This window comes from Apium graveolens, chromosome 3 (genome assembly GCF_009905375.1).
Source record: "Apium graveolens cultivar Ventura chromosome 3, ASM990537v1, whole genome shotgun sequence".
Classification (NCBI taxonomy): Eukaryota; Viridiplantae; Streptophyta; class Magnoliopsida; order Apiales; family Apiaceae; genus Apium; species Apium graveolens.
This window is the reverse complement of record NC_133649.1, coordinates 74,630,087-74,654,795: the sequence shown is the minus strand read 5'-3', so window position 1 is coordinate 74,654,795 and position 24,709 is coordinate 74,630,087. Positions and strand designations below refer to the sequence as shown.

Here is a 24,709-nt window from a genome sequence, read left to right as displayed (position 1 = left end):
AAATTAATCCCACCATGAAACTAATAATTTAAAATTATGTGACATTGTGGAAATAAATTATCATGTGATTAAAACATATAAACCTAAATGGAAACACCAAAAATAGTCACTAGAAATTATGCAATATGTTTAAGATATAATATTAATAATGTGATTATTACATATATTCCTTTCCAATTATCAAATATATATATATATATACATATATAATTTATTTGTATTTTACTACTAAATAATTTACTCATCCATTTTACTACTTTTTTGATAAGTTTTTAAATGTTTAATATCCAACATGTTCATCTACTGTGAAAAAATTATAATTTACAAAGGACAAAATTATTTTTAACATATTAATATCTAATATTTGTACTTTTAAAAATAATATGTTACAAATATTTCTGCTTCAATTTTTTTTAAAAATGATAAAATTTATATATTTGGGTAAAAGAACCTAAAATATGAAGTATGAATCCATTTGCTTTAAAATCTATATTATTAGTTTTTAAAATATTGGAAGATTAATAACATTAGAATAAATACAAAAATATTAAAAAAAGATATAGTTAGTAATATTAAATTAGTAAAATGAGGAAATGGGAGACCTTGTTCTGCAACCTAAATATTACAAAATATATTATTTTGCTAATTATCTTATAAGAATATTATTAATTCATTAAAATCATTTAAGATTGTTTAAATTTAATAAGTAGAAAGTGTATTTGCAAGCTAAAGAAACCCTACATGCTAGAGAAATGTACATGTTTTATAGAATAGAATATTTTTTAATGTTTTATATTCTACATATATCTCCTATTTTTGATTAAATGGGACATCTTTTTTTATCAACTCGGACATCCTACATACATACATATTTATTTTATAAAGCCATCTATTTATTATTATTTATGAAGGGGAAAAAATATAGATAGGATTACTAAACAGCTGGATGTAGGGGATATGGTGTTAGAAGGCTTTAATTGTGTATCGGTGAGGCGCCTTCCATTTCAAGAAAATAATATTAAATACAACCAATTAAAATTCGACTGGGTTAAATTCGACCAAAGGCGGTCAAATCCCTTGGACATGGCTAAATTCGACCGGCCTCGGTCGAATTCAAACGATCATATTTAAATGGTCGTATTTGCAACCAATTTTAACCGAAAACGGTTAAAATTAAAACGGGCGAAACTAAACCGGTCAAATTTAGCCCCTAAATTTGACAAAAAAAATCGGGCCGAATTTAGCTATAATAAAAAAGTGGAGGGATTTTCCCGCAAAGTAATTTATTTGGAACTGCTAAATTCAACCGATTTCGGTCAAATTTTATATTTCAAAATGACGGGTGACTTATAAACACTTTCAAAATTTTCGAAAAAAGTGAGGGAAATTTCCCGCTGTTCTGGAAGATATATTTCAATGGAATTCATTTGTATTTAGGATTTTTCAAAATTTTATTTTTAATAAAAAATATTTAAATGTTTGTGAATATTTTAAAATTATGAATATGGGAGATAATAAACGGTATCCAAATAAAAAAATTATTATTTTGGTCTGAAACTTTGGTAATATCACAAATATATTTTTATTTATATTCATACGGTTAGATCAATGAAAAATATTTTTAAAAAAATCGAAACACCAATTCAGGACTAAACACTAGTTAGCTCTACTAGTCAAACTGATGTTTGATCGGTAAAAAGGCAATCCAAATAAATTTATTTTGATCTAAAATTTTGGATATATCTTTAATATATATATCTATTGATATCCATATAGTTGGATCTATGAAAAATATTTTAAAAATAATTGAAACACTAATTGATGACCAAACACTCGGTAGTTTACTAGACAAACTCATGCTTGACTTTTGAAATGGCAAACTAAAAAAATTATTTTGGTCCGAAACTTTGGTAATATCACTAATATATATATTTATTGACATCCATACAAGTGGAACGGTGAAAAATATTTTTAAAAAAATTGAAACACCAATTCAGGTCTAAACACTAGTTAGTTGTATTAATTAAAATGATAATTAACCGGTAAAATGGCAATCCAAATAAATTTATTTTGATCTAAAACTTTGGCTATATCTTTAATATATATCTATTGACATCCATACGGTTAGTTCGATGAAAAATAATTTTGAAAAAATTGAAACACCAATTCAGCACTAAACTCTAGTTAGGTTTACTAGTCATACTCATGCTTGAATTTTAAAATGGCAAACCAAATAAAATTATTTTGGTCCGAAACTTTGGTTATATCACTAATATATGTCTTTATTGACATCTTTACATTTTTATTGATGAAAAATATTTTTTAAAAAAAATCAAAACATCAATTTAGGACTAGGTGTACAAGTCAAACTGATGTTTTACTTTTAAAATGGCTAACCAAATAAAATTATTTTGATCTAAAACTTTGGTTATATCTCCAATATATATATATATATTGACATCCATTGGTTGGATCGATGAAAAATATTTTTAAAAAACCGAAATACCAATTCAAAACTCATCACTAGGTAAAAGTACCAGGCAAACTGATGTTTGACTGTTAAAATGGCAAACCAAATAAAATTACTTTGATCGGAAATTTTGGTTATATCACTAATAAGAATATCATTATTTTTTTCAATTTAAATAATATTTTGAGTTATATTTTAATTTTTTGAATTTATATTTATTTTGATCTTTATATCTTATCAAAACTGTATCACCTGTTTATATATTATTATATTCACTTAGTTTATTTATTCATTTTATATTTTGAACTTTTTTTAAATTATTTAAAGTTTAGTAAATATATAAAGAAAAATATGTTAATGGGAAAGAATAAAATTTATCCAAATGTTAAATTTTAGTTCTTGAAAAAATAATTATGTTGTACGAGGCAACAAGTTTTAGTTTATTAATAGTTAGTGGGCCAAAATAATTTTGTGATACATGAAATTAGAAAAAAGTGAAGCACAAGGGCATCAATGAGAGAGGGACGGGACAACAAAGAGAGAGAGGAGGCTGAGTGTATCTAATTTGCTACCGCCTAGCTACCATTTATCACTCACCAACACGCGACCAACACGCGACCAACAATTACAAAACCACCCATCCTCTGCTTTTTTCAGAAAAAACAGAGAATATGCTCCAAATCGAAGACATGCTCCTGGTGTTCTTCAAGATTGAGGCCCTGAATCGAATTGTTACCAGTGTCCGATCAATATTCTATTTTATAAATCGAAGTTCTTTGTTATTTCTACATCGATGTTGTTGTTATTTCCATTTGCTTGATTTAAATTTGAATTAATATTGTTTATTACTTAATTTTAGGGTGTTTAGTCATGTATTTTGCAGTTATGAATTGATAGCTCATTGAACAATGAGTATGTAAGTAATTTTTATATTTTATTGTTGAGTTTCCGTGCTGGCCGAAATATCTCCACTGACTTTCAGTTATTCCCTTTTCTGGCTTGTTTATGAGTTTTGACTGTATTGCTCCGATTAAATGTTTCGTATGCGAATTGGTAATAGTTTATATTAAGGTTTTTGAGTTTGGTGGAGTTCTCGTGAAATTTGTTTTTTTTTGTTTTATCGGCGTTCTCTTGGTTTTGCCTGAAATCAGTTAACTATTGATTATTTTGTTTGTTTTTAAGTTTAGATATGAATGTGAGATTTCCATATCAATTTTGAGTGTCATTAGTTAAAAAACCAGACTGTGGTTTTGGGTTGAATTGGGGCTGCCGGAATGTGGGAAAATTCACTAGATTTTGGAAACTTACCAAATTCCAGAGATTTTTTTTTTGAAAACTGGTGCTCTTTAATTTTGACCAAAGGACATCGAATTTAGAATTATATTTTCAGCCATATATGGTTGAATTTAATTATTGGGTGGGACTTTTAAATTTTTTCATAAAATTTATTTATTTGGGCGGGATATTCAATTTTTTTATTAAATATCAAATTTCACCGCTCTTGGTTGAATTCTTCCAGTCGAATTTAAACGGTTGTAATTTTTCGGTTGTAATTAGAAGGTCAAATTTTGATAAATACGACCGAACTTTCTAAATTCGACTCCCTTTATTACAACCGATTCAAAATCGGTCAAAATTAGGTAAGTTCGACTGCGCCCGGTTGAATTTGGCTATATTCGACCGATTGTTATTGGACGAATTTAGCCTTTTTCCTTGTAGTGTTAGGCGTTTACTTCCATAGCCTATATTTAATTCACATGGTCTTCAAAATCAATATTTTACTTTGATAACAACTTTGATGCTTAAATTCAGGCACCATACAGATACCTCCGTGATCTAGTCGAGGTAACATATGTGGCTCAAAATGGTCCATTATGTTTTAAATTAGCTATAAGTTGATAGTTACATGTGGTGCAACTAAACCCAGCTCACATACAATAGTTTTATTTAATCCTACTTATTATGTAGCAATCCAATTTGTTTGATGCTCAAGTATTTCCCGAAATATTTTTAGCATTCTCTAGTTCTCAATATAAAGGAAACAAGCATGTTTATGAAATTTTATTCATTTTCATATTATGTTCCACAAATTGATAAATATTTTAATTCTTGTTTATCCTATGTAGGTTACTTGATCACGAAGGAATCTCTTATTATAAAGGTACATTTTTATACGTCTTTTTTAGCTTGCAAACATTGATAGGAAATTCAATAAATTGAGATAGTTGCTCCCAGATTCAATTTTCTTACTATATTAATTTTCAGTATTACTTCTCCTAATAATTTGTTCACGTTCAGAAACTAAGAGATGAAATTGTTTTGTATTAGTTTGAGTATGAGGTGCTATTACGTGTTGAATTATTATCACTTTTTTTAAAAGACATATATTGTTATGCATAAACCTTGACAATAGTTTTGTTACTTGGAACCTTCGGTTAAAGTGGAAATTTTAGTTGTAGAGTTTGATGTTAGATATATTTGTGATGTCATGTCTAATCCGATTTGTTTAGTTTCAGAACTTAATATCAGAACTTAACTGGAAATCAGAACTTACTGAAAATAAGAAGTTATCAGAACTTCCATCAGGACTTACATCAGAACTTAAGTGTGGATACACTTCAGGGATGAAAAGCGGTTGATTTACAGGAGAGGATCTGGATTAAACAGAAGAAGATATGATTGAAGAGTTATACAGCTAAATGACTACAGTAGATAATCTCTGATTGATGTATTTTAGGAAACAGAACATATCATATCAATTAGGAGATATCTTGTAACTGTGTAGTATATAAACACAGATTAGGGTTTACACTATATGTGTTATCATTCACGAGATTATTATTCATTGTAACCCTAGCAGCTCTTAGTGATATCATACATCACTGAGAGAGTAGATTAAACCTACTGTAACAGAGTTTGATATATTGAATAAACTTGTTTTCTATTACATACTTGTGTTAATAATCGAATTGATTGTAGATACTATATTCAACCCCCTTCTATAGTATCATTGAGGCCTAACAAGTGGTATCAGAGCCAATTCGTTAAGCTTACAAACAGTTAAGATCCAAAAAAATAATCAATCATGTCTGATCAATCAAAAACACAAGACCCTCCAGAACCTGCAAAGGTTCAACTCATTCAAAACACCAGTAGATATGAAACCATCAGGGTTCCTATGCTCAGGGTATCTGAGTACCCTGTATTGAGTGTGAAGATGGCCATGTTTCTGGAAGCAACAGATCTAAAATATTTAGACAGAATTTATGATGGTCCACACAAGCCCACAAAGCTTTCGGTTGCAGTTGGGAATGAGCCACATAAGATGATTCCCAAAGAAAAGAGAGAACTCACCACTGAAGACATCTCTTCACTAGCTTTTCTTAATTGAAAGTGATGTGTAAGAAATTTATAGACCAAATTGTGTAAAGTTTTACATCACTAATTTTTTAATAAAGCGATGTACTCGTTACTAATAGACATTTGTTATAAATAAAACCGATGTCCTTTACTACATAACCAGAACTAAAACATTGGAATAACAAGCATCCATACAAATCCAACCAGTCAATCATTCATACATTTAACCATTCAATCATCCGAAAACCAAAAAATTGTAATGCATAATTAAAGTGGATTAGTAATGCATAATTAAAGTGGTACAAAAAATATATGACTGATTGCAAAGGAGGATTGTCTGACAGAGGAGACAACTCAAATGTCAAATGCTACAATTAAGGTGGAAGTTCTGACAAGAAAGGGTTCATAAAGACTGAAGGCAAAGGAGGATTGTCTGACAGAGGAGACAACTCAAATGTCAAATGCTACAATTGTGGTGAAAGAGGTCACATCTCTCCTGATTGCGAGAAAGGAAAAGGTGATAAAGGCCAGACACTTATCACAAAGAAGAAAAACTAGGAAGACACTTCAGAATCTGAAGAAGAGGTGAACCATGCCTTAATGGCAAATGCTGATAGAAGTTCTGATGCTGCTGAACTAAAGGTACCTCTATCAACTCTTGCTTTTGATACAGAAGATATTACTGAGTTGAGATTATTTCTGAAAAACATTTACATTAGCTATAGAGATCAGACTTTAGAGAATGAAAGATTAAAATCTGAAAATCTAAAGTACAAAAACAAAAATAGCTATCTTGAAGAAGAGTTAGTCAAGATGAACATTATTCAGACAGAGAGAGATAATGCTGTGTATGTTAAGAATGAATTGCTTAAACATAATGATTATCCAAAAAATGAATTAGAAAAAGAAAGAAAAATCATCAGGACTTGGACTAACTAGGCAAAACAACTCAGAATATTCTAAGTAATGGAAACTGGAAAAAGGGGTTAGGTTATAAAGATGGTAAAAGTGAGAAAGGGACTTTGCCAATTAAGCCTATTGTTATCAAACAGACTGAAAAGCCAAAGATAAATCGTGTTAAATTTGTTGCAAAAACTGTTGTGTCTGATTCTGAAGAGATGAAAGACTATAAAATAGAAGTCAAAGAAAAGACAACTTCTGACAAATTAAAACAGGATAAACCAGCTTTCGTAAACATTGGCTTAATGACAAAGAAGCAGCTTAAGTATAAGCTGAAAGAGATTAAAAATGTGAACAAGGTAAAGGAAGCTAGGAAAAATAGGAATGGAAAGGAAGGTGTGAATAAAAGTAATAATTATATGCATGTTCCTAATGCTCCTAGAAAGAAATGCTATAATTGTGGAAACTCTAACCATCTTGCTTCTTTTTGCAGGAAAAATAAAGATATAAACTATTTACCTCCTAGATCAGGAGTTAAGAGTCAGTCTGTTAGGTTTAAACCACAAAATCCTTATTTTTATTGTGGTAGTTTATGGCATTCTATTTATACTTGTAAGGAATATCATAGTTTGTACTATGATTATTATGAAATAAAACCTTCTTTAAAGAAAGTTAGTGTAATTCCTTCTAGTGTAAATTCTGATCCAAAGTCTGATATAAAGTCTGATAAAAAGCATGTTAGCATAAACTCTGAAACTAAATCCGCTGCAAATGCTAACAAACTTAACAAGGCCAAAGGATCCAAGAAAGTCTGGGTCCTTGAAACTAATCAATAGCGGTCTTTGTGATTGCAGGGCAACAGGAAAAACATCCTGGTTCTGGACAGTGGATGTTCAGGATATATGACGGGAAATAAAGCCCTGCTATCAGACTTTGTGGAGAAAGATGACCCAGGAGTTTCTTATTGAGATGGCAACATGGGAAAGACTCTAGGATATGGAAATATCAATCTTGGGAATGTCATAATTGAAACAGTAGCTCTTGTCTCAGGACTTAAACACAATCTGCTAAGTGTGAGTCAAATCTGTGACAGAGGTTATCATGTGGATTTCTTTGAGGAACACTGTGTAGTTGTAAGTAATTCTACAGGAAAAGTGGTTCTGAAAGGTTACAGACATGGTAACATATATGAAGCCAGACTTTTAACAAATTTTGATGGTTCTGCAATCTGTGTGTTAAGCAGAGCATCAATTAAAGAAAGCTGGAATTGGCACAAGAGACTCTCTCATTTAAATTTCAACAACATAAATGAGCTAGTAAAGAAAGATCTTGTGAGAGGACTGCCAAAATCAATATTTACTCCTGATGGTCTTTGTGCCTCATGTTAAAAGGCAAAACAAAGAAAATCTTCATTCAAGAGAAAAACTGAATCCTCAAAACTTGAGCCTTATCATTTACTGCATTTTGATCTATTTGGTCCAGTCAATGTCATGTCTATTGTAAAGAAGAAATATGCTATGATTATAGTGGATGAGTTCACAAGATACACTTGGGTGTATTTCTTGCACAAGAAGAATGAAACTGCATCTACTCTAACTGATCATGTCAGACAGCTGGATAAGTTAGTCAAAGATTCTGTTAAAATAATAAGAAGTGATAATGGCACTGAGTTCAAGAATTCAATCATGGAAGAGTTCTGCAAAGAGCAAGGAATAAAGCAAGAATTTTCTGCACCTAGAACTCCACAGCAGAATGGAGTTGTAGAAAGAAAGAACATGACTCTTATTGAAGCTGCACGAACTATGCTTGATGAAGCAAAGCTACCAACCTATTTTTGGGCTGAAGCTGTGCAGACTGCTTGTTTTACATAAAGTGCTACACTCATAAACAAGCATGGAAAAACACCATATGAGATGGTGAAGAAAAAGAATCCAAATCTGAAATACTTTCATGTATTTGGATGCAAGTGTTTTGTTCTTAAGACTCATCCTGAACAGCTGTCAAAATTTGATCTAAAAGCTGATGAAGGAATTTTTGTTGGATATCCACTTTCCACAAAAGCCTTCAGAGTCTACAATTTAAGAACAAGGGTTGTCATGGAATCTATCAATATATCTTTTGATGATAAAATGATTACTGGACTTGAAGATTTCAATGATCATGATCAGCTGAGATTTGAAAATGAAGATGTAAATTCTGATTCTGTAAATTCTGATGACCTAAATCCTGATCCTGTAAGTTCTGACGGGTTAAATTCTGATGTCATTGAAACTGTGGTAACTGCTCCAAAGGAAAATGCACCTGTTCAGGGGGAGCAAGCTGATGATCATACCACATCTCAAGACTCTCAAGAAGCATCAGAACCAGTCACTGGCTCTTCAAGTTCTAATTCATCAAGTTCTGATGAGCCAATTTCTGATAATTCTGGAAACTCTAATTCTTCAAAACCTGAAGGATCCAACTCAAATTTTGGAATCTCAGAGAGCATAACTTCAGGGGTAGCATCGGAAAATTCTAATGGAGATAGCATGGATCATGGGGGAGGATTCAGTTCTAGAGATCAACTTCCATCTGCAAGGAAGTTGACTAAATCACATAAACCTGACTTAATAATTGGAGATCCTGAGGCAGGTGTCAGAACTAGAACAATAACAAAAAATGAATGTCTCTATCATTCTTTTCTATCTCAGACTGAACCAAAGAAAGTGGAAGAAGCTCTTCAAGATGCTGATTGGGTGCAAGCAATGTATGAAGAGTTAAATGAATTTGAAAGAAATAAAGTCTGGACCCTAGTACCAAGACCAAAGGACAGATCAATTGTTGGTACAAAATGGGTGTTCAGAAATAAAACTGACAGTGATGGCATAATTATAAGAAACAAAGCAAGGATGGTTGTTAAAGGTTACTCTCAACAGGAGGGTATTGACTATGATGAAATATTTGCTCCAGTTGCTAGATTGGAAGCCATAAGAATCTTTTTGGCTTATGCTGCTCACAAGAAGTTTAAAGTCTTTCAAATGGATGTGAAAAGTGCTTTTTTCAATGGAAAATTGAAAGAAGAGGTATATGTTGAACAACCTCCAGGCTTTGTAGATCCAAAATTTCTAAATCATGTCTACAGGCTTGACAAAGCACTTTATGGCCTTAAGCAAGCTCCTAGAGCATGGTATGAGACTCTGGCTCAATTCCTTCTGGAAAGTGGATTTCACAGAGGTACAATTGACAAAACTTTATTCTACCTCAACTATGGAAAGGACTTGCTTTTGGTACAGATATATGTTGATGATATCATCTTTGACTCTACAAATACAAAACTTTTTGAAAGATTTTCCAAGTTAATGCAGTCAAAATATCAAATGAGTATGATGGGAGAGTTGAGTTATTTTATGGGACTTCAAGTCAAACAAACTGAAGAAGGTACTTTCATCAGTCAATCCAAGTACACCAGAAATCTACTCAAGAAATTTGGAATGCAAGACAGTTCTACTGCATCAACTCCCATGACCACTACCACCAAGTTAGATAAAGATACTGGAGCATCAGTATACATTATCTTTTTTGACATTAGCTTTTCTTAATTGAAAGTGATGTGTAAGAAATTTATAGACCAAATTGTGTAAAATTTTACATCACTAATTTTTTAATAAAGCGATGTACTCGTTACTAATAGACATTTGTTATAAATAAAACCGATGTCCTTTACTACATAACCAGAACTAAAACATTGGAATAACAAGCATCCATACAAATCCAACCAGTCAATCATTCATACATTTAACCATTCAATCATCCGAAAACCACCAACACCAACCCCATCATCTGCATCAATCATCCAAAAATCGCCAACACCAACCCCATCATCTGCATCAATCATTCAAAAACTATAGAATCTACATTACCAAATGTACAACCCCCAGCATTTATAAACCTATACACCAATCCCAGCATTCATACACTTACATTCTTACTACACAGAACCGTCTAAATTACCTACTCAAACTAAAAATGCACAAATGCACATGATTATTTTTTAAAAATTAAAACTCAAACATCGGTCCTTGTTATAAAACTGATGTGAATCAACTAAAAACACATGACCTACTCAAACTAAAAATGATATCTAAACCAACAAATGAAATCAAATTATTAGAAAGAAAACGATGTCTACAATGTTAAAACACATCGGTTTGTGCAAGTACATAAAAGTAAAACAAAATAAGACCGATGTTAAAGTAGAAGTTTCACATCGCTTCTTAAACTAAAACTGATGTTATAATACATGTCTAACATCAGTTTAGGAAATAAACCGATGTAAAATAAGGACTAAAACATCGATTTATTTAGGAATCTGATGTCTATTAGTTAAAAGTGCTTCCCTGTTATATGTTTAAAATGGTATTTAACCTCCTAAATACCATTTTTGACAATCTAGTTTAAATATTTTATTCAAAAAAGGGCTAATTATACATCAGTTTGCTCAAAAAATCGATGTCTGTGTACATCTTTAACATCGGCTAAAACCGATGTTAAAGACCCCCCCTTTCTCTACACATGCGAAGACATCGGTTTTAAAAGAAAAAAGACATCGGTTTTAAAAGAAAAAAGACATCGGTTTATAACCGATGTCTAAGGGCATTTTTCTAGTAGTGTATGGACTAGATAGATGTCTATAGGTGTCTCTCTCCAATATTCAAAAATTGAGAGAATCTGAGTTGGTTGTAGTGATTGACAAGGTACATATAGTTATTCCAGAGGACACCCAATTGCTTCATGAACTCAAGAAGGCTCAGATAGATACTTTTCCTGAAGCCTATCTCTGTCCTTAGTCTAAGAAATGTAAACTCTTCACTGTTCTTAAGAATTATGTTAGAGAAAACATGAGGCTGATAATGACTCTTCAATCTCATCTAAAATGCAAAAAGTACAAGAAAAATGAAGATGAAGAGATGATCAGAATTCTTGAGAGATACCTTGGAATGCTGATACCATGTTGCCAAACCTACAATACAACTTAAAGGATGACAAGGATAATGATGAGCAGAAGCAAGATGATCAACCACCTTCTGGCTCAAATTCAAGTCAAACTTCTAGAGCAACTGGTTGCAAAGAAAAGAAGAAAGATGAGAAAAAGGGAGAAAAAAAGAAGAGAGGGGAGGAGAGAAGAAGGAAGAAGAAGGAAGACACCTCAGAACCACAAAAGCAATCCCTACCAATCCAAATCAACCAAGCTCAACCCTCTAAGCCAACAAACTCAAATATTAAACCACCTCAAACTACAAAGCCTGAATTCTTGTACAAACAAACCGCTAACACCTTACTGAAAATACTAATCACCTCATGCCAAACATCTCTAAAGAAAATCTTCAAACCTACCTTCTGTTAAGCCACCAACCAAAATTCATTACAAATCTGTTGAGAGAAAATCAAAGAACTGCAAGTAACTGAGGGGGCCATCTGGAACTGTTTCAATCAAAATAATTTCCTATCTCTGAACTAGTGCATCTCAAATGAAGACTACTTTCAAGAATTAGCTGAAGAAATGGTCAGAGTTTGGGTTGTAACACTAAGGGAAGAAATAATCTACTATCAGGATGGAACCTTCACATTTCTTGGCAAAAAATTAATGGACACATTTTCACCCACAGAGATCAAAAGGGTGATAAGCTTACTGAAGGACAAAGATACTGCAATAAAGACATGGAGATCTATTTTAGCTTAATGGTTGGTAGAAAGGGAGGAAAGAAGAGCAAGATATAAGGCTGAAAGTGAGGAGTGGAAAAGAAAGTATATTGAGGAGATAGAAATGTATATACAAAGATCTGAATATCTCAAGGCAAAGGGGATGAGCAGAATAACCAAGGATGGATAATTTCTAAACATCAAGATTGGCAGATTCTCAAGAATTAGGACTGGTTACTTGGACAGTTATCCATTAGCTGATAAACTGAAACTTGTAGAAGCTCTAAGAGGGACAACAATCATAAAGGAACTGGAAGTACTTGTAAAGTTAAAGAACCTCATTAGAGAAGAAACAGGAGATGAGAAATTTGACTAATGAATATATCTATCAAACTCAAGAAATCATTCAATGTATAAAAGTTATACTTCTGTCAATTTTTATGTAAAGTTTTATTATTCATTATAGCTTGGGGTTAGTCTTGTTACCAGACATGGATTTGTAATAAGCAATCTTCTCACAAATTGGGGGAGTTTGTTGTGCAAGAAATGCCTGTACTATAACAAGACTAAGTCAAATTGATAACCCTAAGTAAGTTGTATGATAATCTAAGTTTGCATTTTGTATTATATTACTTGAGTCTGTAAAAATGTCAATATATTAGACTGGAGTAATTTTCTGTAAATAGTATTAAGCCTAAGAATAAACTCTGGAAGAAAATCATGAAGATCATGCCTCAGAGAAAGTGTGAAGAAACTTGGAGTTGAATAAATCTGTGTTAAGAAAAATATTCTAAGTCAAGAAATCTACAAGTCATGGATCAAGTCATATAGAGAAGTCATTCGAGAACTCTAGAATGACTTATCGACAAGTCCAAAATAGCTTATAGAGAAGTCTCAGAGATCTCAAAGTCAAATTTTAGATGTGAAGATTGGAGATATCGACAAGGCAAACTCTCATTAGAGATCTCAGAGATATTGATAAGTCAATATGCCTATAGAAAATTCAGAGATATCGACAAGTCTTTTCTACATGCAGAAATTTAGAGATCTCGATAAGCTAAATTATCTTATAGAAAACTCAGACTTCGATAAGTCAAAATAACTATAAAATAAAAAGAGATCTCGATAAGCCATTATACTCATCGAGATGTCGAGTTCTCTATATAACAAACTGGAGATCTCGATATAAAACTCAAGTAAAAAATGCAAACCAGTTAAAGATCCAAGATTATTAATCAACAAACAAATCAATCACTGATTTGAAAAGTCTACAAAAAGCAGCTTGAAGAGTACAAGATCAAAGGCCAAGATTAACTGACAAAGTAAAGTCACAGACATGCACAATTTGCAAAGATACACTAAGCCAGAAATAGAAAGTTTTAGTTAACTTAAAGTAGGGTTTAGTACATGCTATTACATGCTGTGTAAAACTTGTGTTTACTGTTCTATAAAGTGAACACTGGATGCTTTGTTTTAGTTGTAACAAATAGATCTAGAAAATCTTGTAACTCTCTCGAGAAAGAAGCTGAGTTCTTTATCAATAAAGAACCCAGAAATTTGTAGCAATACATACTTGATTTTAATATAAAATTAAGTGAGTTTTGAAGATAGTGTGTTCATGTGCATGTTTCATTATTTCTGTTAAAATACTTTATCTCTACAAGGTAGATTACTTTGTTCACCACATCCATAACAGCTCAAAAAGCATAAAAATAATCCAAAACACATTCACCCCCCCGTGTTGTATTTATTACCTAACACTTGATCATGTGAATAATATGTTCGTGAATGTCCTTAAGCAAAATTGGATAATTTATTGAAAGTGGGTGACAAGGAAGTGCTCGATTATGTAAATGCGGAAATTTCTTTGAAAGAAAAAAAGTGTAGAGATAGTTGGAGAAAGGTGTGATATAGTAGGTTCTAAATATTGCACTACATAGTGTGACGAATTTGATGTACTTAAACAAACAGACAAGAACGAGGATGGCAAAGATCACCCAAGAAGAGTCTTGATGATGTTTATAAAGATAGGAACGATGAAAAACATCATGTTAAAGGTGCATCAAAATCGTATTTCGATGATTATTAATTAGTAGATGTTTTGCAACATCAAAACTTAACTCAGAGAATATATAAGTTGAGTTCTCCAATTTTCAAAACTAATGCTTTAATTTTTGATGAGTTTGACGTGAATGTAATTTTAATTAGTATTGTATAAGCCATATCAATTTGATTTGAATATAAGTCAGGAAAATACGATGAAAATATTTGACTTATTAAATAATGATGAAAAGTATATTTTGTATCTATTAGAAGATAAGGGTGTCCTGAGAACATTATATGAATGTTGAATGTTCGATGTCTATTGGTACAGTACATGAGTCCTATTTTATCTATTCTTCCCTTGTCACGAAAAAATCGAACATCGAAAGAAAGTCACGTTAATAAATGCAATCAAACATATGACAGGGCAAAGGAAAGAAAGTCATATGGATCATAGACAGTGGATTCTCAAGACATATGACACGTGATATGGCCCTCCTATCACACTTTGCCCATTAGTGACTTTTGGAGACAATAGAAAAGGTTTCACAATGGGATATGGCAAATTAATTTCTGGAAATGTTGTCATTGAAGATGTAGCACTGGTAGCTGGTAAGGATTCAAGGTCTCATGTGAAAGTTAAGTCTGCACACCTCAAAATTAATATAGGCTTGATTTAAAATCTAAATAAATCTTTTATAAATTTAACTTTAAATTTTCTTTACCCAATTAACCTTTTATTTTCTATTATTACTAGCTAGTATCTCATAGATTACTTTAATATTTATCAAGTTTTAACTTATTTTTTAATACAGAGTTTCTACTAGAAAGAAATAAATTGTGGAAGATAATAAAATAGAATATGTTATTGGTTTGATAAGATTTGAACCATATATTTTTATTTGTATCTTTAAAGTTATTAATATTAAAATTAAATTATTTTATGTTGTAGGCAATATTCAAACTATGATTTCAAAATAAAGTAATATTTTTCAAATGTTTATAGGAATCATGGTTTTTGTTAATCAACTACATATAAACAACTAGCCAAATGTATACATATTCATAAAATAAGGTGTATCATTCTATTATAATTAATAAATAATAGAAGAAAAAAGGAGAATATTTATTAATAATATGAAGAGAATCTTAAAAGTACCAATTCATGTCCAAAAAGTAACTTAATATCAACACACACTCACACACACATATTGAGACAGACACACATTAAGCACATTCATGTTCATATCCACACACTCACAATTTACATTAATATCCATATTTATATCTTTATCTGTATCATCAATCTTAGTTTCAAACAAAAATCTCTACCACCTACCTCTCTTATCTCTATAGCCTTTTTCATCACAACCACCTCCTTATTTACATTGTGAAGCAATCTAATCAATTTCATCTCTCTTGGCACATAGGCCTTTTTCATCACAACCACCTCCTTATTTACATTGTGAAGCAATCTAATCAATTTCATCTCTCTTGGCACAAACATACAGTCATAAATTATATATTTTCAGGTAAATTTACTCTATCACATGTAGATCTGCTCTAACAAATACATGTGATAAAAAATAGGTAGATTTGGTAAACAAACAAGTCCTTAGATATATACATGAGAGTATGTTTTTATCTTTGATTATATAGCACCTTCAATCAAACTTCTAATAACAAGGTGACTTCAATTTAAGAAACCCCCTTTCTTTATAGTTCTTTCACAAGTATCCAGAAACTCTATCACAAGTAAATTCCCTAAAAACAAGTAGATTTATTAATTTCAATAATAATTGGTAATTACTATTTTTTTAATTTTGCATTACATGGATTAGTAATTTGTGTAAATATAAAGATCGTGATAGTTTAGTTTGATTTTTTTCCCTATATCAACAATTTTAATAGCAACCACCACCATTGTTAAGGAAAACATCCTTATTGTAAGCAAAGACCCCACTTAATCCTTCTATCTGATCCCTTTACAAGTAGATCTGGGAAACATATAGATCCAGTATATTGCGAAAAATGTTCATAATTAATTGGTTATATTTTGTGCTATATAGATTGGTAATTTGTGTAATTATAATCAGTAATGGTTAAGTTTGATTTTTGTTATAATTTGTGTGTGTGTATATATGTGTGTGTTTATATGCTAATTAATATGTATGCACTAATTCCCAATAATTCTGAGGATCGAAATGGAGTCCACCTCATCTAACTTGAAAAGGATGCATAGGGAGGAGGGTAGGGAGGCCAAATGTCCTAAAAGGACAAAACAATTATCAAAATTTGAGCAAATAAAGCAAAAATACAATTTTGAAGCCGCTCTAGCCGATTTGATTGTAAGTATGAATCTCTAGATCTAAATACTTGTGGTGATATTTTGTTATTACAATCTAATTTATGATTAATCATTTATAAACTTTTTTTTATAATAATCTAATCTATAATTAATCATTTGTAAACTTTTAACATGTCAGGATAATTCATTGCAAGCTTCATGGTCAGATCACAATAACTTCAGACAAATTAGGTATGGAAAACCCTTTGATGTGATTGTTTATATATTTTGATCTTGTGCCTCTACTGTATCTCAATGATTAGCTACATAAGACTCAATCAATCTAAAGAGGTGATTAGGTCGTATCATTGTTAAAAAAAAAGTAGCATATGTGTATCTTTTAAATCCCTCTGCACCCCTCATTTCTTTAAATAGTTTCATATATATATTTTTTAAGTTATAGAACTATATGTTATATGCACCTTAAAACATGTGTTGGACATAATTGAGGTGACGAAGGAGTACTAATTAAACACCTAATTGTTTGTTTTCATCAATTTTTAACTTGCTTATTCAAATTTTTTGAAGATCTATTATATATAGTTTGCATTTCAATGGTGGTTTAAGTGAACCCAGATTTGATAGGTTTAAGTGGTTTAAATATCACCTAAACATATATTATACTCCATGGTGACCTAAATTTTATTTGCAGTATTGACATCAACAAAGATATTATCTCTATTTTTCACAATGGAACCAGCATAGATTCTAGCCAGGAGACCTCTATTGTGCAGTGGTAAGATGTTGATATGTGTATATATATATATATATATGCAAATGTTTCTATTTGGTATAATATCTGAGTGGACACATGCAAAAGGTTTGGTCTATAATTTTATTTATAGTATAGCAGTTGCACATGTACCTTTCAAGGGATTTCTGGTTAACATTGACTGCAGAATGTTCTATATGTCGTACTCTTTTGATACCTAATTTTTTATCTTCTACTAATTTCAGGGGCCTAAGTGCCTCTCGAGAGCAGGAACTTAACCAACAATCAGTAGGGGACAGTGATCTGTACTTGACGGTCAGCTATTCATTTTTTATATTTTCATTTTAATAACATTTCGGGTGTATTGACAATTTCTTTGATAAGTGCAGCCTTTATTTGGCAAGTTTGGATATGGAGTAGCTGTTTCCTCTATGCATTTAGGGAGGTAAGCAACTGGAAATTCAGTTTATTGCTCTTTGTGCCTATTGTCATATCTGTATATTTCGGCAACAAAATTCTATATATTGACACTGCAAGAAAAAAAGACTAAATTCGACAGGAAAATCTTGATTAGGTTTTAAAATTTGTCTGTTACCTATCTGCTTCTAATTAGGCGTGCCAGAATATGCTCAAACACAAAGGCCTCTGGGGAAATATGTATCATTGATATCGAAAGTGATGGCTCCCTACAAGATTCAAGTGGAGCTCTGATAAAGATGGTAATATCACCCGATTTATGAATTTAATCTTTATGATGTTTAATTTTATGTTTTTTCTAGCTAGTTACACACTCTCAACTTCAATTGACTTGCCATAAAAAATTTAGACTGAGGGTGGAATGCCAAGCACCTCAGAAGAGGATCTGATAGAATCATTCAGGGGAAGATTTACAAAGGTAACTGCTGCAGTTTGCGTATATATGTAAATAAGCACCTCCAAATATCTCCTCCATACTAACACTAAACTGACAGGTGCAAATTTTTGATCTTCATATGGGAGGTGTAGGGTTACATAAACTCCTGTGCAGACTTAAGGATATCTATTTCCCTTACATCCAGGTTACTTTCTTGCTACTATACATATTTATTCAGAAAAAATAATAAAGAGCTAGTAGATCTACCTAGCTTTTTATGCTTACATATGTTGAGTTACCACTGGACAGATTGATAAAACATGTGCTCTTAGGGTCAAGCCAGTTGAGTTTCAGGTACAAACCTATTAATCTTATTGCAACATTTTAACATTATATTTGTTGGAGATCTATAATTTAAATCTTTTGAAACCATTTAGCATTTATTGGATTATAATTCCTTATTGTTCTCCAGGTGAATGGCCAAAATTTAGCTTATATAGATGGTGGAAAGGTTTCCATCACTAACTTGCACGCCTGCAGTGGCCCAGAATTCAAATTGCAGCTTTGCTTATCATCCATTCCAGAAGTTGCTGGTAACTATTTCTTGTGTTCAAGTGTAGCCTACAGTCTTACTAGGTTTCTTAGAAATTAAAATATTGTAATTGCTAGCAAGTGCAAATATGACATTTAGTAATTAAGAATGTTGGTTGTTCAGGATCACCATCATGCACATCTAGGAAAGGAAATGCAAGAATGACATTTGTATACTTTCCAATAATCCAGGTAGATATGTATATACTTATGAAATCCTAGTGTTTAGTTGTATCTCATGTTTATATAGTAAGTTATCTCATTTTAAATTCGTTATCATCAATATTTATTAACCTACTGTTAAAAGAACAATTAAAGGTTATTCATTTGACTATTAGAATAATATTTGAAATTTTATTAAAGAGTGGATATGGATCATTAAAAATAAAATCCGGTCCGAAAAAAATCTGATCCGATAATGATCCGATCCGATAAGTAACACATATGTATTTAGAACGATCCGATCCGTTAACGATCTCATCCGACTTTATATTTTTTATATATATAATATTATTCACATATAATACAATATATTATATATATATAACATATTATATGTATCTTAATTTTTTGATTATCACTTGTACAACTTGTTTAGGTGTTAACTTTCAAGTATTAAAGTTTATGAGAGAGGTATTACATTGAATTAGATTGGCACCCACGTTGCTTGTTGTAAACAAGATTTACAAAGAGCTTGTATATAAGTTGAAGTCCCCTTATTAAGTTTTAATCTCTGCTGAACTTTTGCTTTATTAGTCATGTTTGTTATCATGATTCTTGTTAATATATTTGTATTTATAATTCAATTATTATAATACATGTTTAAATTGATACATGGTATTTTTTATATAATTTTTTTTTTAAAATTATAAACAACTTGGACTCTAATCCATTACCAGCGATCCTAACAAATCCGAATATGAATCGGCCTATAAGAAATCTGATTAATATCCGATCCGAATCCGAATTAGGTAAAATTAAATTGATCACGATATGAATCAAGACCGATCCAATACAAATCCCATCCATTGACAACCCTATATCACTTTACTCAAAATGCATACATAGAGAACTTGTGCAAAAGACTTTTGCTACCTCTTTTTGATTAAATGAGACATCGTATATGTATATATTTATTTTATATTATTTTATAAATCCAGCATGTGTATTTATTATTTACGAAGGGGGAAGAAAACACTGATAGGATTATTAAAGAGCTGGATGTGAGTGGATATGGTATTGAAGGCTTTAGTTGTGTATCTGTGAGGCGGCTTGGGCGTTTACTTCCAAATGCTTGTTGGGTAAGCTATACCTTCCTATATTTGATCATTTTTAAATTTGTTTTATATATGATGACTGAACAGTTTGCTCCATCATAACTCAACTCAGGCACTACTTCCATTTATGGAGCCCAAGCTCAAAACTGGTGATGAAGCATATAGATTAAAAAGATGCTACTCTAGAGTTAAATGCTTCATCGGTAAGAAAACATATAATATTTATATACATAATTAAAATATCAGTGTAGAACCTTAGAGTTTGGATATGGATAGTTTTACATATACACACAGGGTGTACAAACTATGTAATGTTCAGTAACTTTAGTTTTAACTTTAGTCATATTATAGGTAAACTTTAATTATAATTCTAAGGTCCTGCTTACATAAAACAAATTATAACAACAAAAAGAGAGCTGGTTTTAAATTACCCCAATTCTGATTGCAGAGACAGATGGTGGTTTTTTCCCAACACAATGCAAGGTATGTAATTAAATAGGTACACCGTACAGCCATGTTTGCTACTAATTATGTAGTACATTTGACATAAAAATTTGTATACGGCAATTTGGTAGATAATTGTTTTTATATTTTAATGTAATCTTAAGTGATTTTGTTTTCTAGACTGACTTGATGCATGAAGATCCGTACACGAATGCCTTGAAGAGCTTTGGTGCTCAACTGCCTCGTGACCACCAAGGTATTAGTGTTGAAACAATCAACCAATTGTACATCCCGTCTCATCTTTTACCTATCTTAATTAATGCAATAAAGCTTTTCTTATCTTTTCTCATGGACTTACAGGGCTACATGTCCAAATTCTTAAAGAAGAAAATATATGGTCACTTCCCCAACTGGAGAGGCTGTATAAAGACTGGATCTTGAACATGCATACCAAGTTTGACGAGGAAGTTGTCTGCAACGACCAAGAAACTGTAATGGCCAATGTTAATCCTTCAAATAAATGGTTACTTGGTATTACTCCCCATGGTGAGGGTGCATGCAAGATAATTATTTTATTATTTAATTTACCAAGATTCATGTTCTTTTTCTGGTTAATATTTATGGCTACTTCTTACTATAATTTAACCAATACTTTTTTAACTATAGGAATTTCTCTACTATGTATATATATGTAGTTGTAAGGGTTTGCAAAAAAGTAAGCAGGAAAGGAAAATTGTGGCAATCAGGGCAGAAGATCAAAATTTGGAAAGGAGCTTCTGCAAAATTCCAAAAGACAAATACATATGCCACCATAGATTACATTCTAGTAGAAGGTTTTCCTGGATCTACAGGTGGTAAGTAATTGAATAATTGTATTTATGCTTAAATTCACTATCTCTTTAATTTTTATTGCAGATGATATAGGATATAATTTTATGATTTTCTTCTTTCAAGTATCTTTTTCCAAGTTCAAATACATATATTGTGCTATCCTGTTTTGGAAATTCCAACTTATCATGGGCTTATATGCTACAGCCTTCTAACAATGGACTTCAAACGCAAAATAAAGAGACTTATTTGTGGGAAGAAAATCAAAGGCTCAAATCTCGGTAGGTGAAACAAATGATTGGAATATCTGAATAAGTTGAATTGATCAATTGTATTTGAAGATTAGTACATCGATAAATTATTAACTTAGCTATATGGTATTAAATAGAGGGCTTAGTAACTTATTATGTTGTAGATATATATATACAACAATGTGAAAATCATGAACTGTATTGACTAAAATGAAAAGCAAAGTGGAGTTACATGAAAAATCTTCCCCACTACTAATTTAACCTCCTCCACTAATTAGAGTAGACATATAAAGTTCTGCAACGTTAATTAAACTCCCAATGTTAATTATGTTAACAATGTTAACCGATTGTTCCGCGTCATCCTTGGAATTTGTTTTTTTAGATGCCAAATGCAGTGACTACTGCAATAGTGAATGCTAGTTCAATATGTTGAAATGGATATATATTCTGTATTCAACTCATGTCGTCTTAAAAGTGAATATATTGTCACTGTGATAACAGCTTAGATGCTAATATTTGGGCATCATATACGAAAATATGATTTCCAAATATTAGTCGGTTATCTGGTCACATGTCGCATAAAGTGTGTTTAAATTCAGATATAAATTACAATTTGTAAGTTTTACTTGATTTGTATATCAAATTTAATAGATTTTTAAAATTTTGTTCTTCTTTAGATGATATTTCTTAATCTGCTAAACTTTTAATCTCCTTATTTATCCTATGTAGGTTACTTGACTATCAGAAAAGTGAGGAAGCTCTTATTCTAAGGGTATATATATTTCTTAGCATGTTAGAAAAAACAGAAAAATCAATTAATAGAGATAGATGCCACTAATTCAATTTCCTTGTTAAATATACATAACTTTTGAGTAAAACTTACATACCTCCTTTTTTTTACAGGAACAAGAACTCAGAGGCAAACTTGCTAAGTCACAGCAGGAGTATGATGAGCTGTGCCCCAAAGTATTGTCAAACTATTTAAAAGACTACTGTTGATTTATAAATGTATATATATATATCAATAATCTACCATGTGAAATCTTTAGTTCAGGTGGAAATTTTTGTTGTAGATTTCGATACCAAAATCTATTTACTAATATAATGTAAAAAACAAACTGAAACCATATTTCAACAATATAGCCTAAAGTTGCAACTAAAGTGTGGATTTGCTCATTTTACTGTATTACGCTATTGAACCCATGACACATGTGTGCAAACATATGACCCCAATCAAATGAGTTAAATTCCCATTTCATTATATTTTGATAACATAAGCATTGAGCTACATACTTGTTTCTTCATTTTGGGTAACTAAATTTATACTATAATTTAATATTATTCTAAGACTTGGTTAATTAGCTTATTAGCAAATAATAACTTTATACTCATGTGCAAGAGCGGTATTATAATTTTTTTAATTTATAAAGAACTTTATAAATTAAATAATTAACTTGTTGACAATATATAACCATATTAACTGTTGATAATATCTTACCATATAATAATAATTTAATTATTATCGAGACTCGGGTAATTAACTCACTTTGATATACCAATTTTATACTAGTGTAACAGTCAAGGGTATAATCAAGCCGAGTTAGTCGAAAACTGTGACACTCGAACTCAATTAAAAATGTTCGGGTTCGAGCACGAACTCGAGTTCAACCAAACCTTAAATCTCAAACTCGAAACTCGGGTCTTAAAAATTTTGATAGACTCAAGTTTTTCTTTGGAAACATTTAATTTGTAATTACTATTTTGTCCCCGTATTTAAATAAATATGGAAAAGTATATACCATATTATAAAGAATTTATATAAATTAAATAAATAACTTATTGATATTATATTACCATATTAATATGTTGATAATATATTACTGTGTAATATTAATTTATTAATTATCGAGACTTGGGTATTTAACTCACTTCCATATACTAACTTTATACTTGTGTACAACAACCAAGAGTATAATCGAACCGAGCCCGGTTGAAAACTACCAGTCTTGAACTCGATTAAAAATATTCGGGTTCGAGTATGAACTCTATTAAAAATGTTCGGGATCAAGCACGAGCTCAGTTTCAACCGAACCTTAAATCAAACTCGAAACTCGGGTCATAAAAGTTTTGATATTAACAACATAGAAGTTTTAAATCTTCTATATTCTTAATATTATTTTCTTGGCTTTGAGATTTTTTGTTATAAATCTATTATACATGGTTTTTAGGAAATTACTTTGGTTCTAGAAGAACTAGAGAAACTGAAGAATGTGAAGAAGAAAATTCTTAAGCAGGTTCGACTACAACAAATCTGGCCATTTACGGCGGTTTTTTTGAACTGAAATCGTCATAATTGAGCCATTTATGACGGAAAAAAATCGTCGTTTTTGGTCGAGTAGTAAGTTCGTTTTTTCGTCACAAGATAAAATTGCGTCGCAAGTTAGAAAGTAGGGCCCATGTGTTCAATAAAATAATAAATATACTTAAGACGAAAACTATTGTCATATGTTTAGAACTTACGAAAGATAATATTGTCGTATTTTTAGAACTTACGACGAAAAAAGCGCCGTATTAACGGAAATAAGAATTAAAAAAAAAATGTCGAAATCTGGAAAATACAGATTCCTTTGAGCTTCGTTTTGGCAACTTCCGGCAACACCAAACTCAACAAAAACATCATTTTTAATGCAATTTAACATGTCAAATAACTATAAATCTATGAATCATGAACGAGTTTAACCATTCAAAGAGTTCACGCCGGAAAATCTTGACTTCCGACCAACAAAGCACAGTTAATCATTACACTAAATGTCCCGAAAATACAGAAGTTACTAGATTTAACCATCAGGAACGTGAAAATCTTTTGTAAACTGTAAATGAAATACAGAGATGGATAATACGTGCAATCACCACAACAATTACTTTAACCATCAACAACGTTTCTATTTAATACA

General features: G+C 31.2%; 1 protein-coding gene across 1 annotated transcript; it reads left to right on the top strand.

Annotated features, from left to right (window-relative positions):
• Positions 1 to 16,656: 16,656 nt before the first annotated feature.
• On the top strand, positions 16,657 to 22,754 carry LOC141714345 (structural maintenance of chromosomes flexible hinge domain-containing protein GMI1-like). Its single transcript, XM_074517868.1, has 21 exons — positions 16,657 to 16,800; positions 16,939 to 16,991; positions 17,452 to 17,535; positions 17,757 to 17,826; positions 17,901 to 17,956; positions 18,125 to 18,230; positions 18,338 to 18,406; positions 18,483 to 18,569; positions 18,674 to 18,718; positions 18,837 to 18,957; positions 19,080 to 19,147; positions 20,140 to 20,256; positions 20,345 to 20,435; positions 20,681 to 20,715; positions 20,857 to 20,932; positions 21,037 to 21,222; positions 21,372 to 21,530; positions 21,592 to 21,629; positions 21,712 to 21,785; positions 22,485 to 22,527; positions 22,659 to 22,754. Exons 1-21 carry the CDS (start codon positions 16,657 to 16,659, stop codon positions 22,752 to 22,754), a joined length of 1,818 nt encoding a protein of 605 aa, XP_074373969.1.
• The last annotated feature ends 1,955 nt before the right edge of the window (positions 22,755 to 24,709 follow it).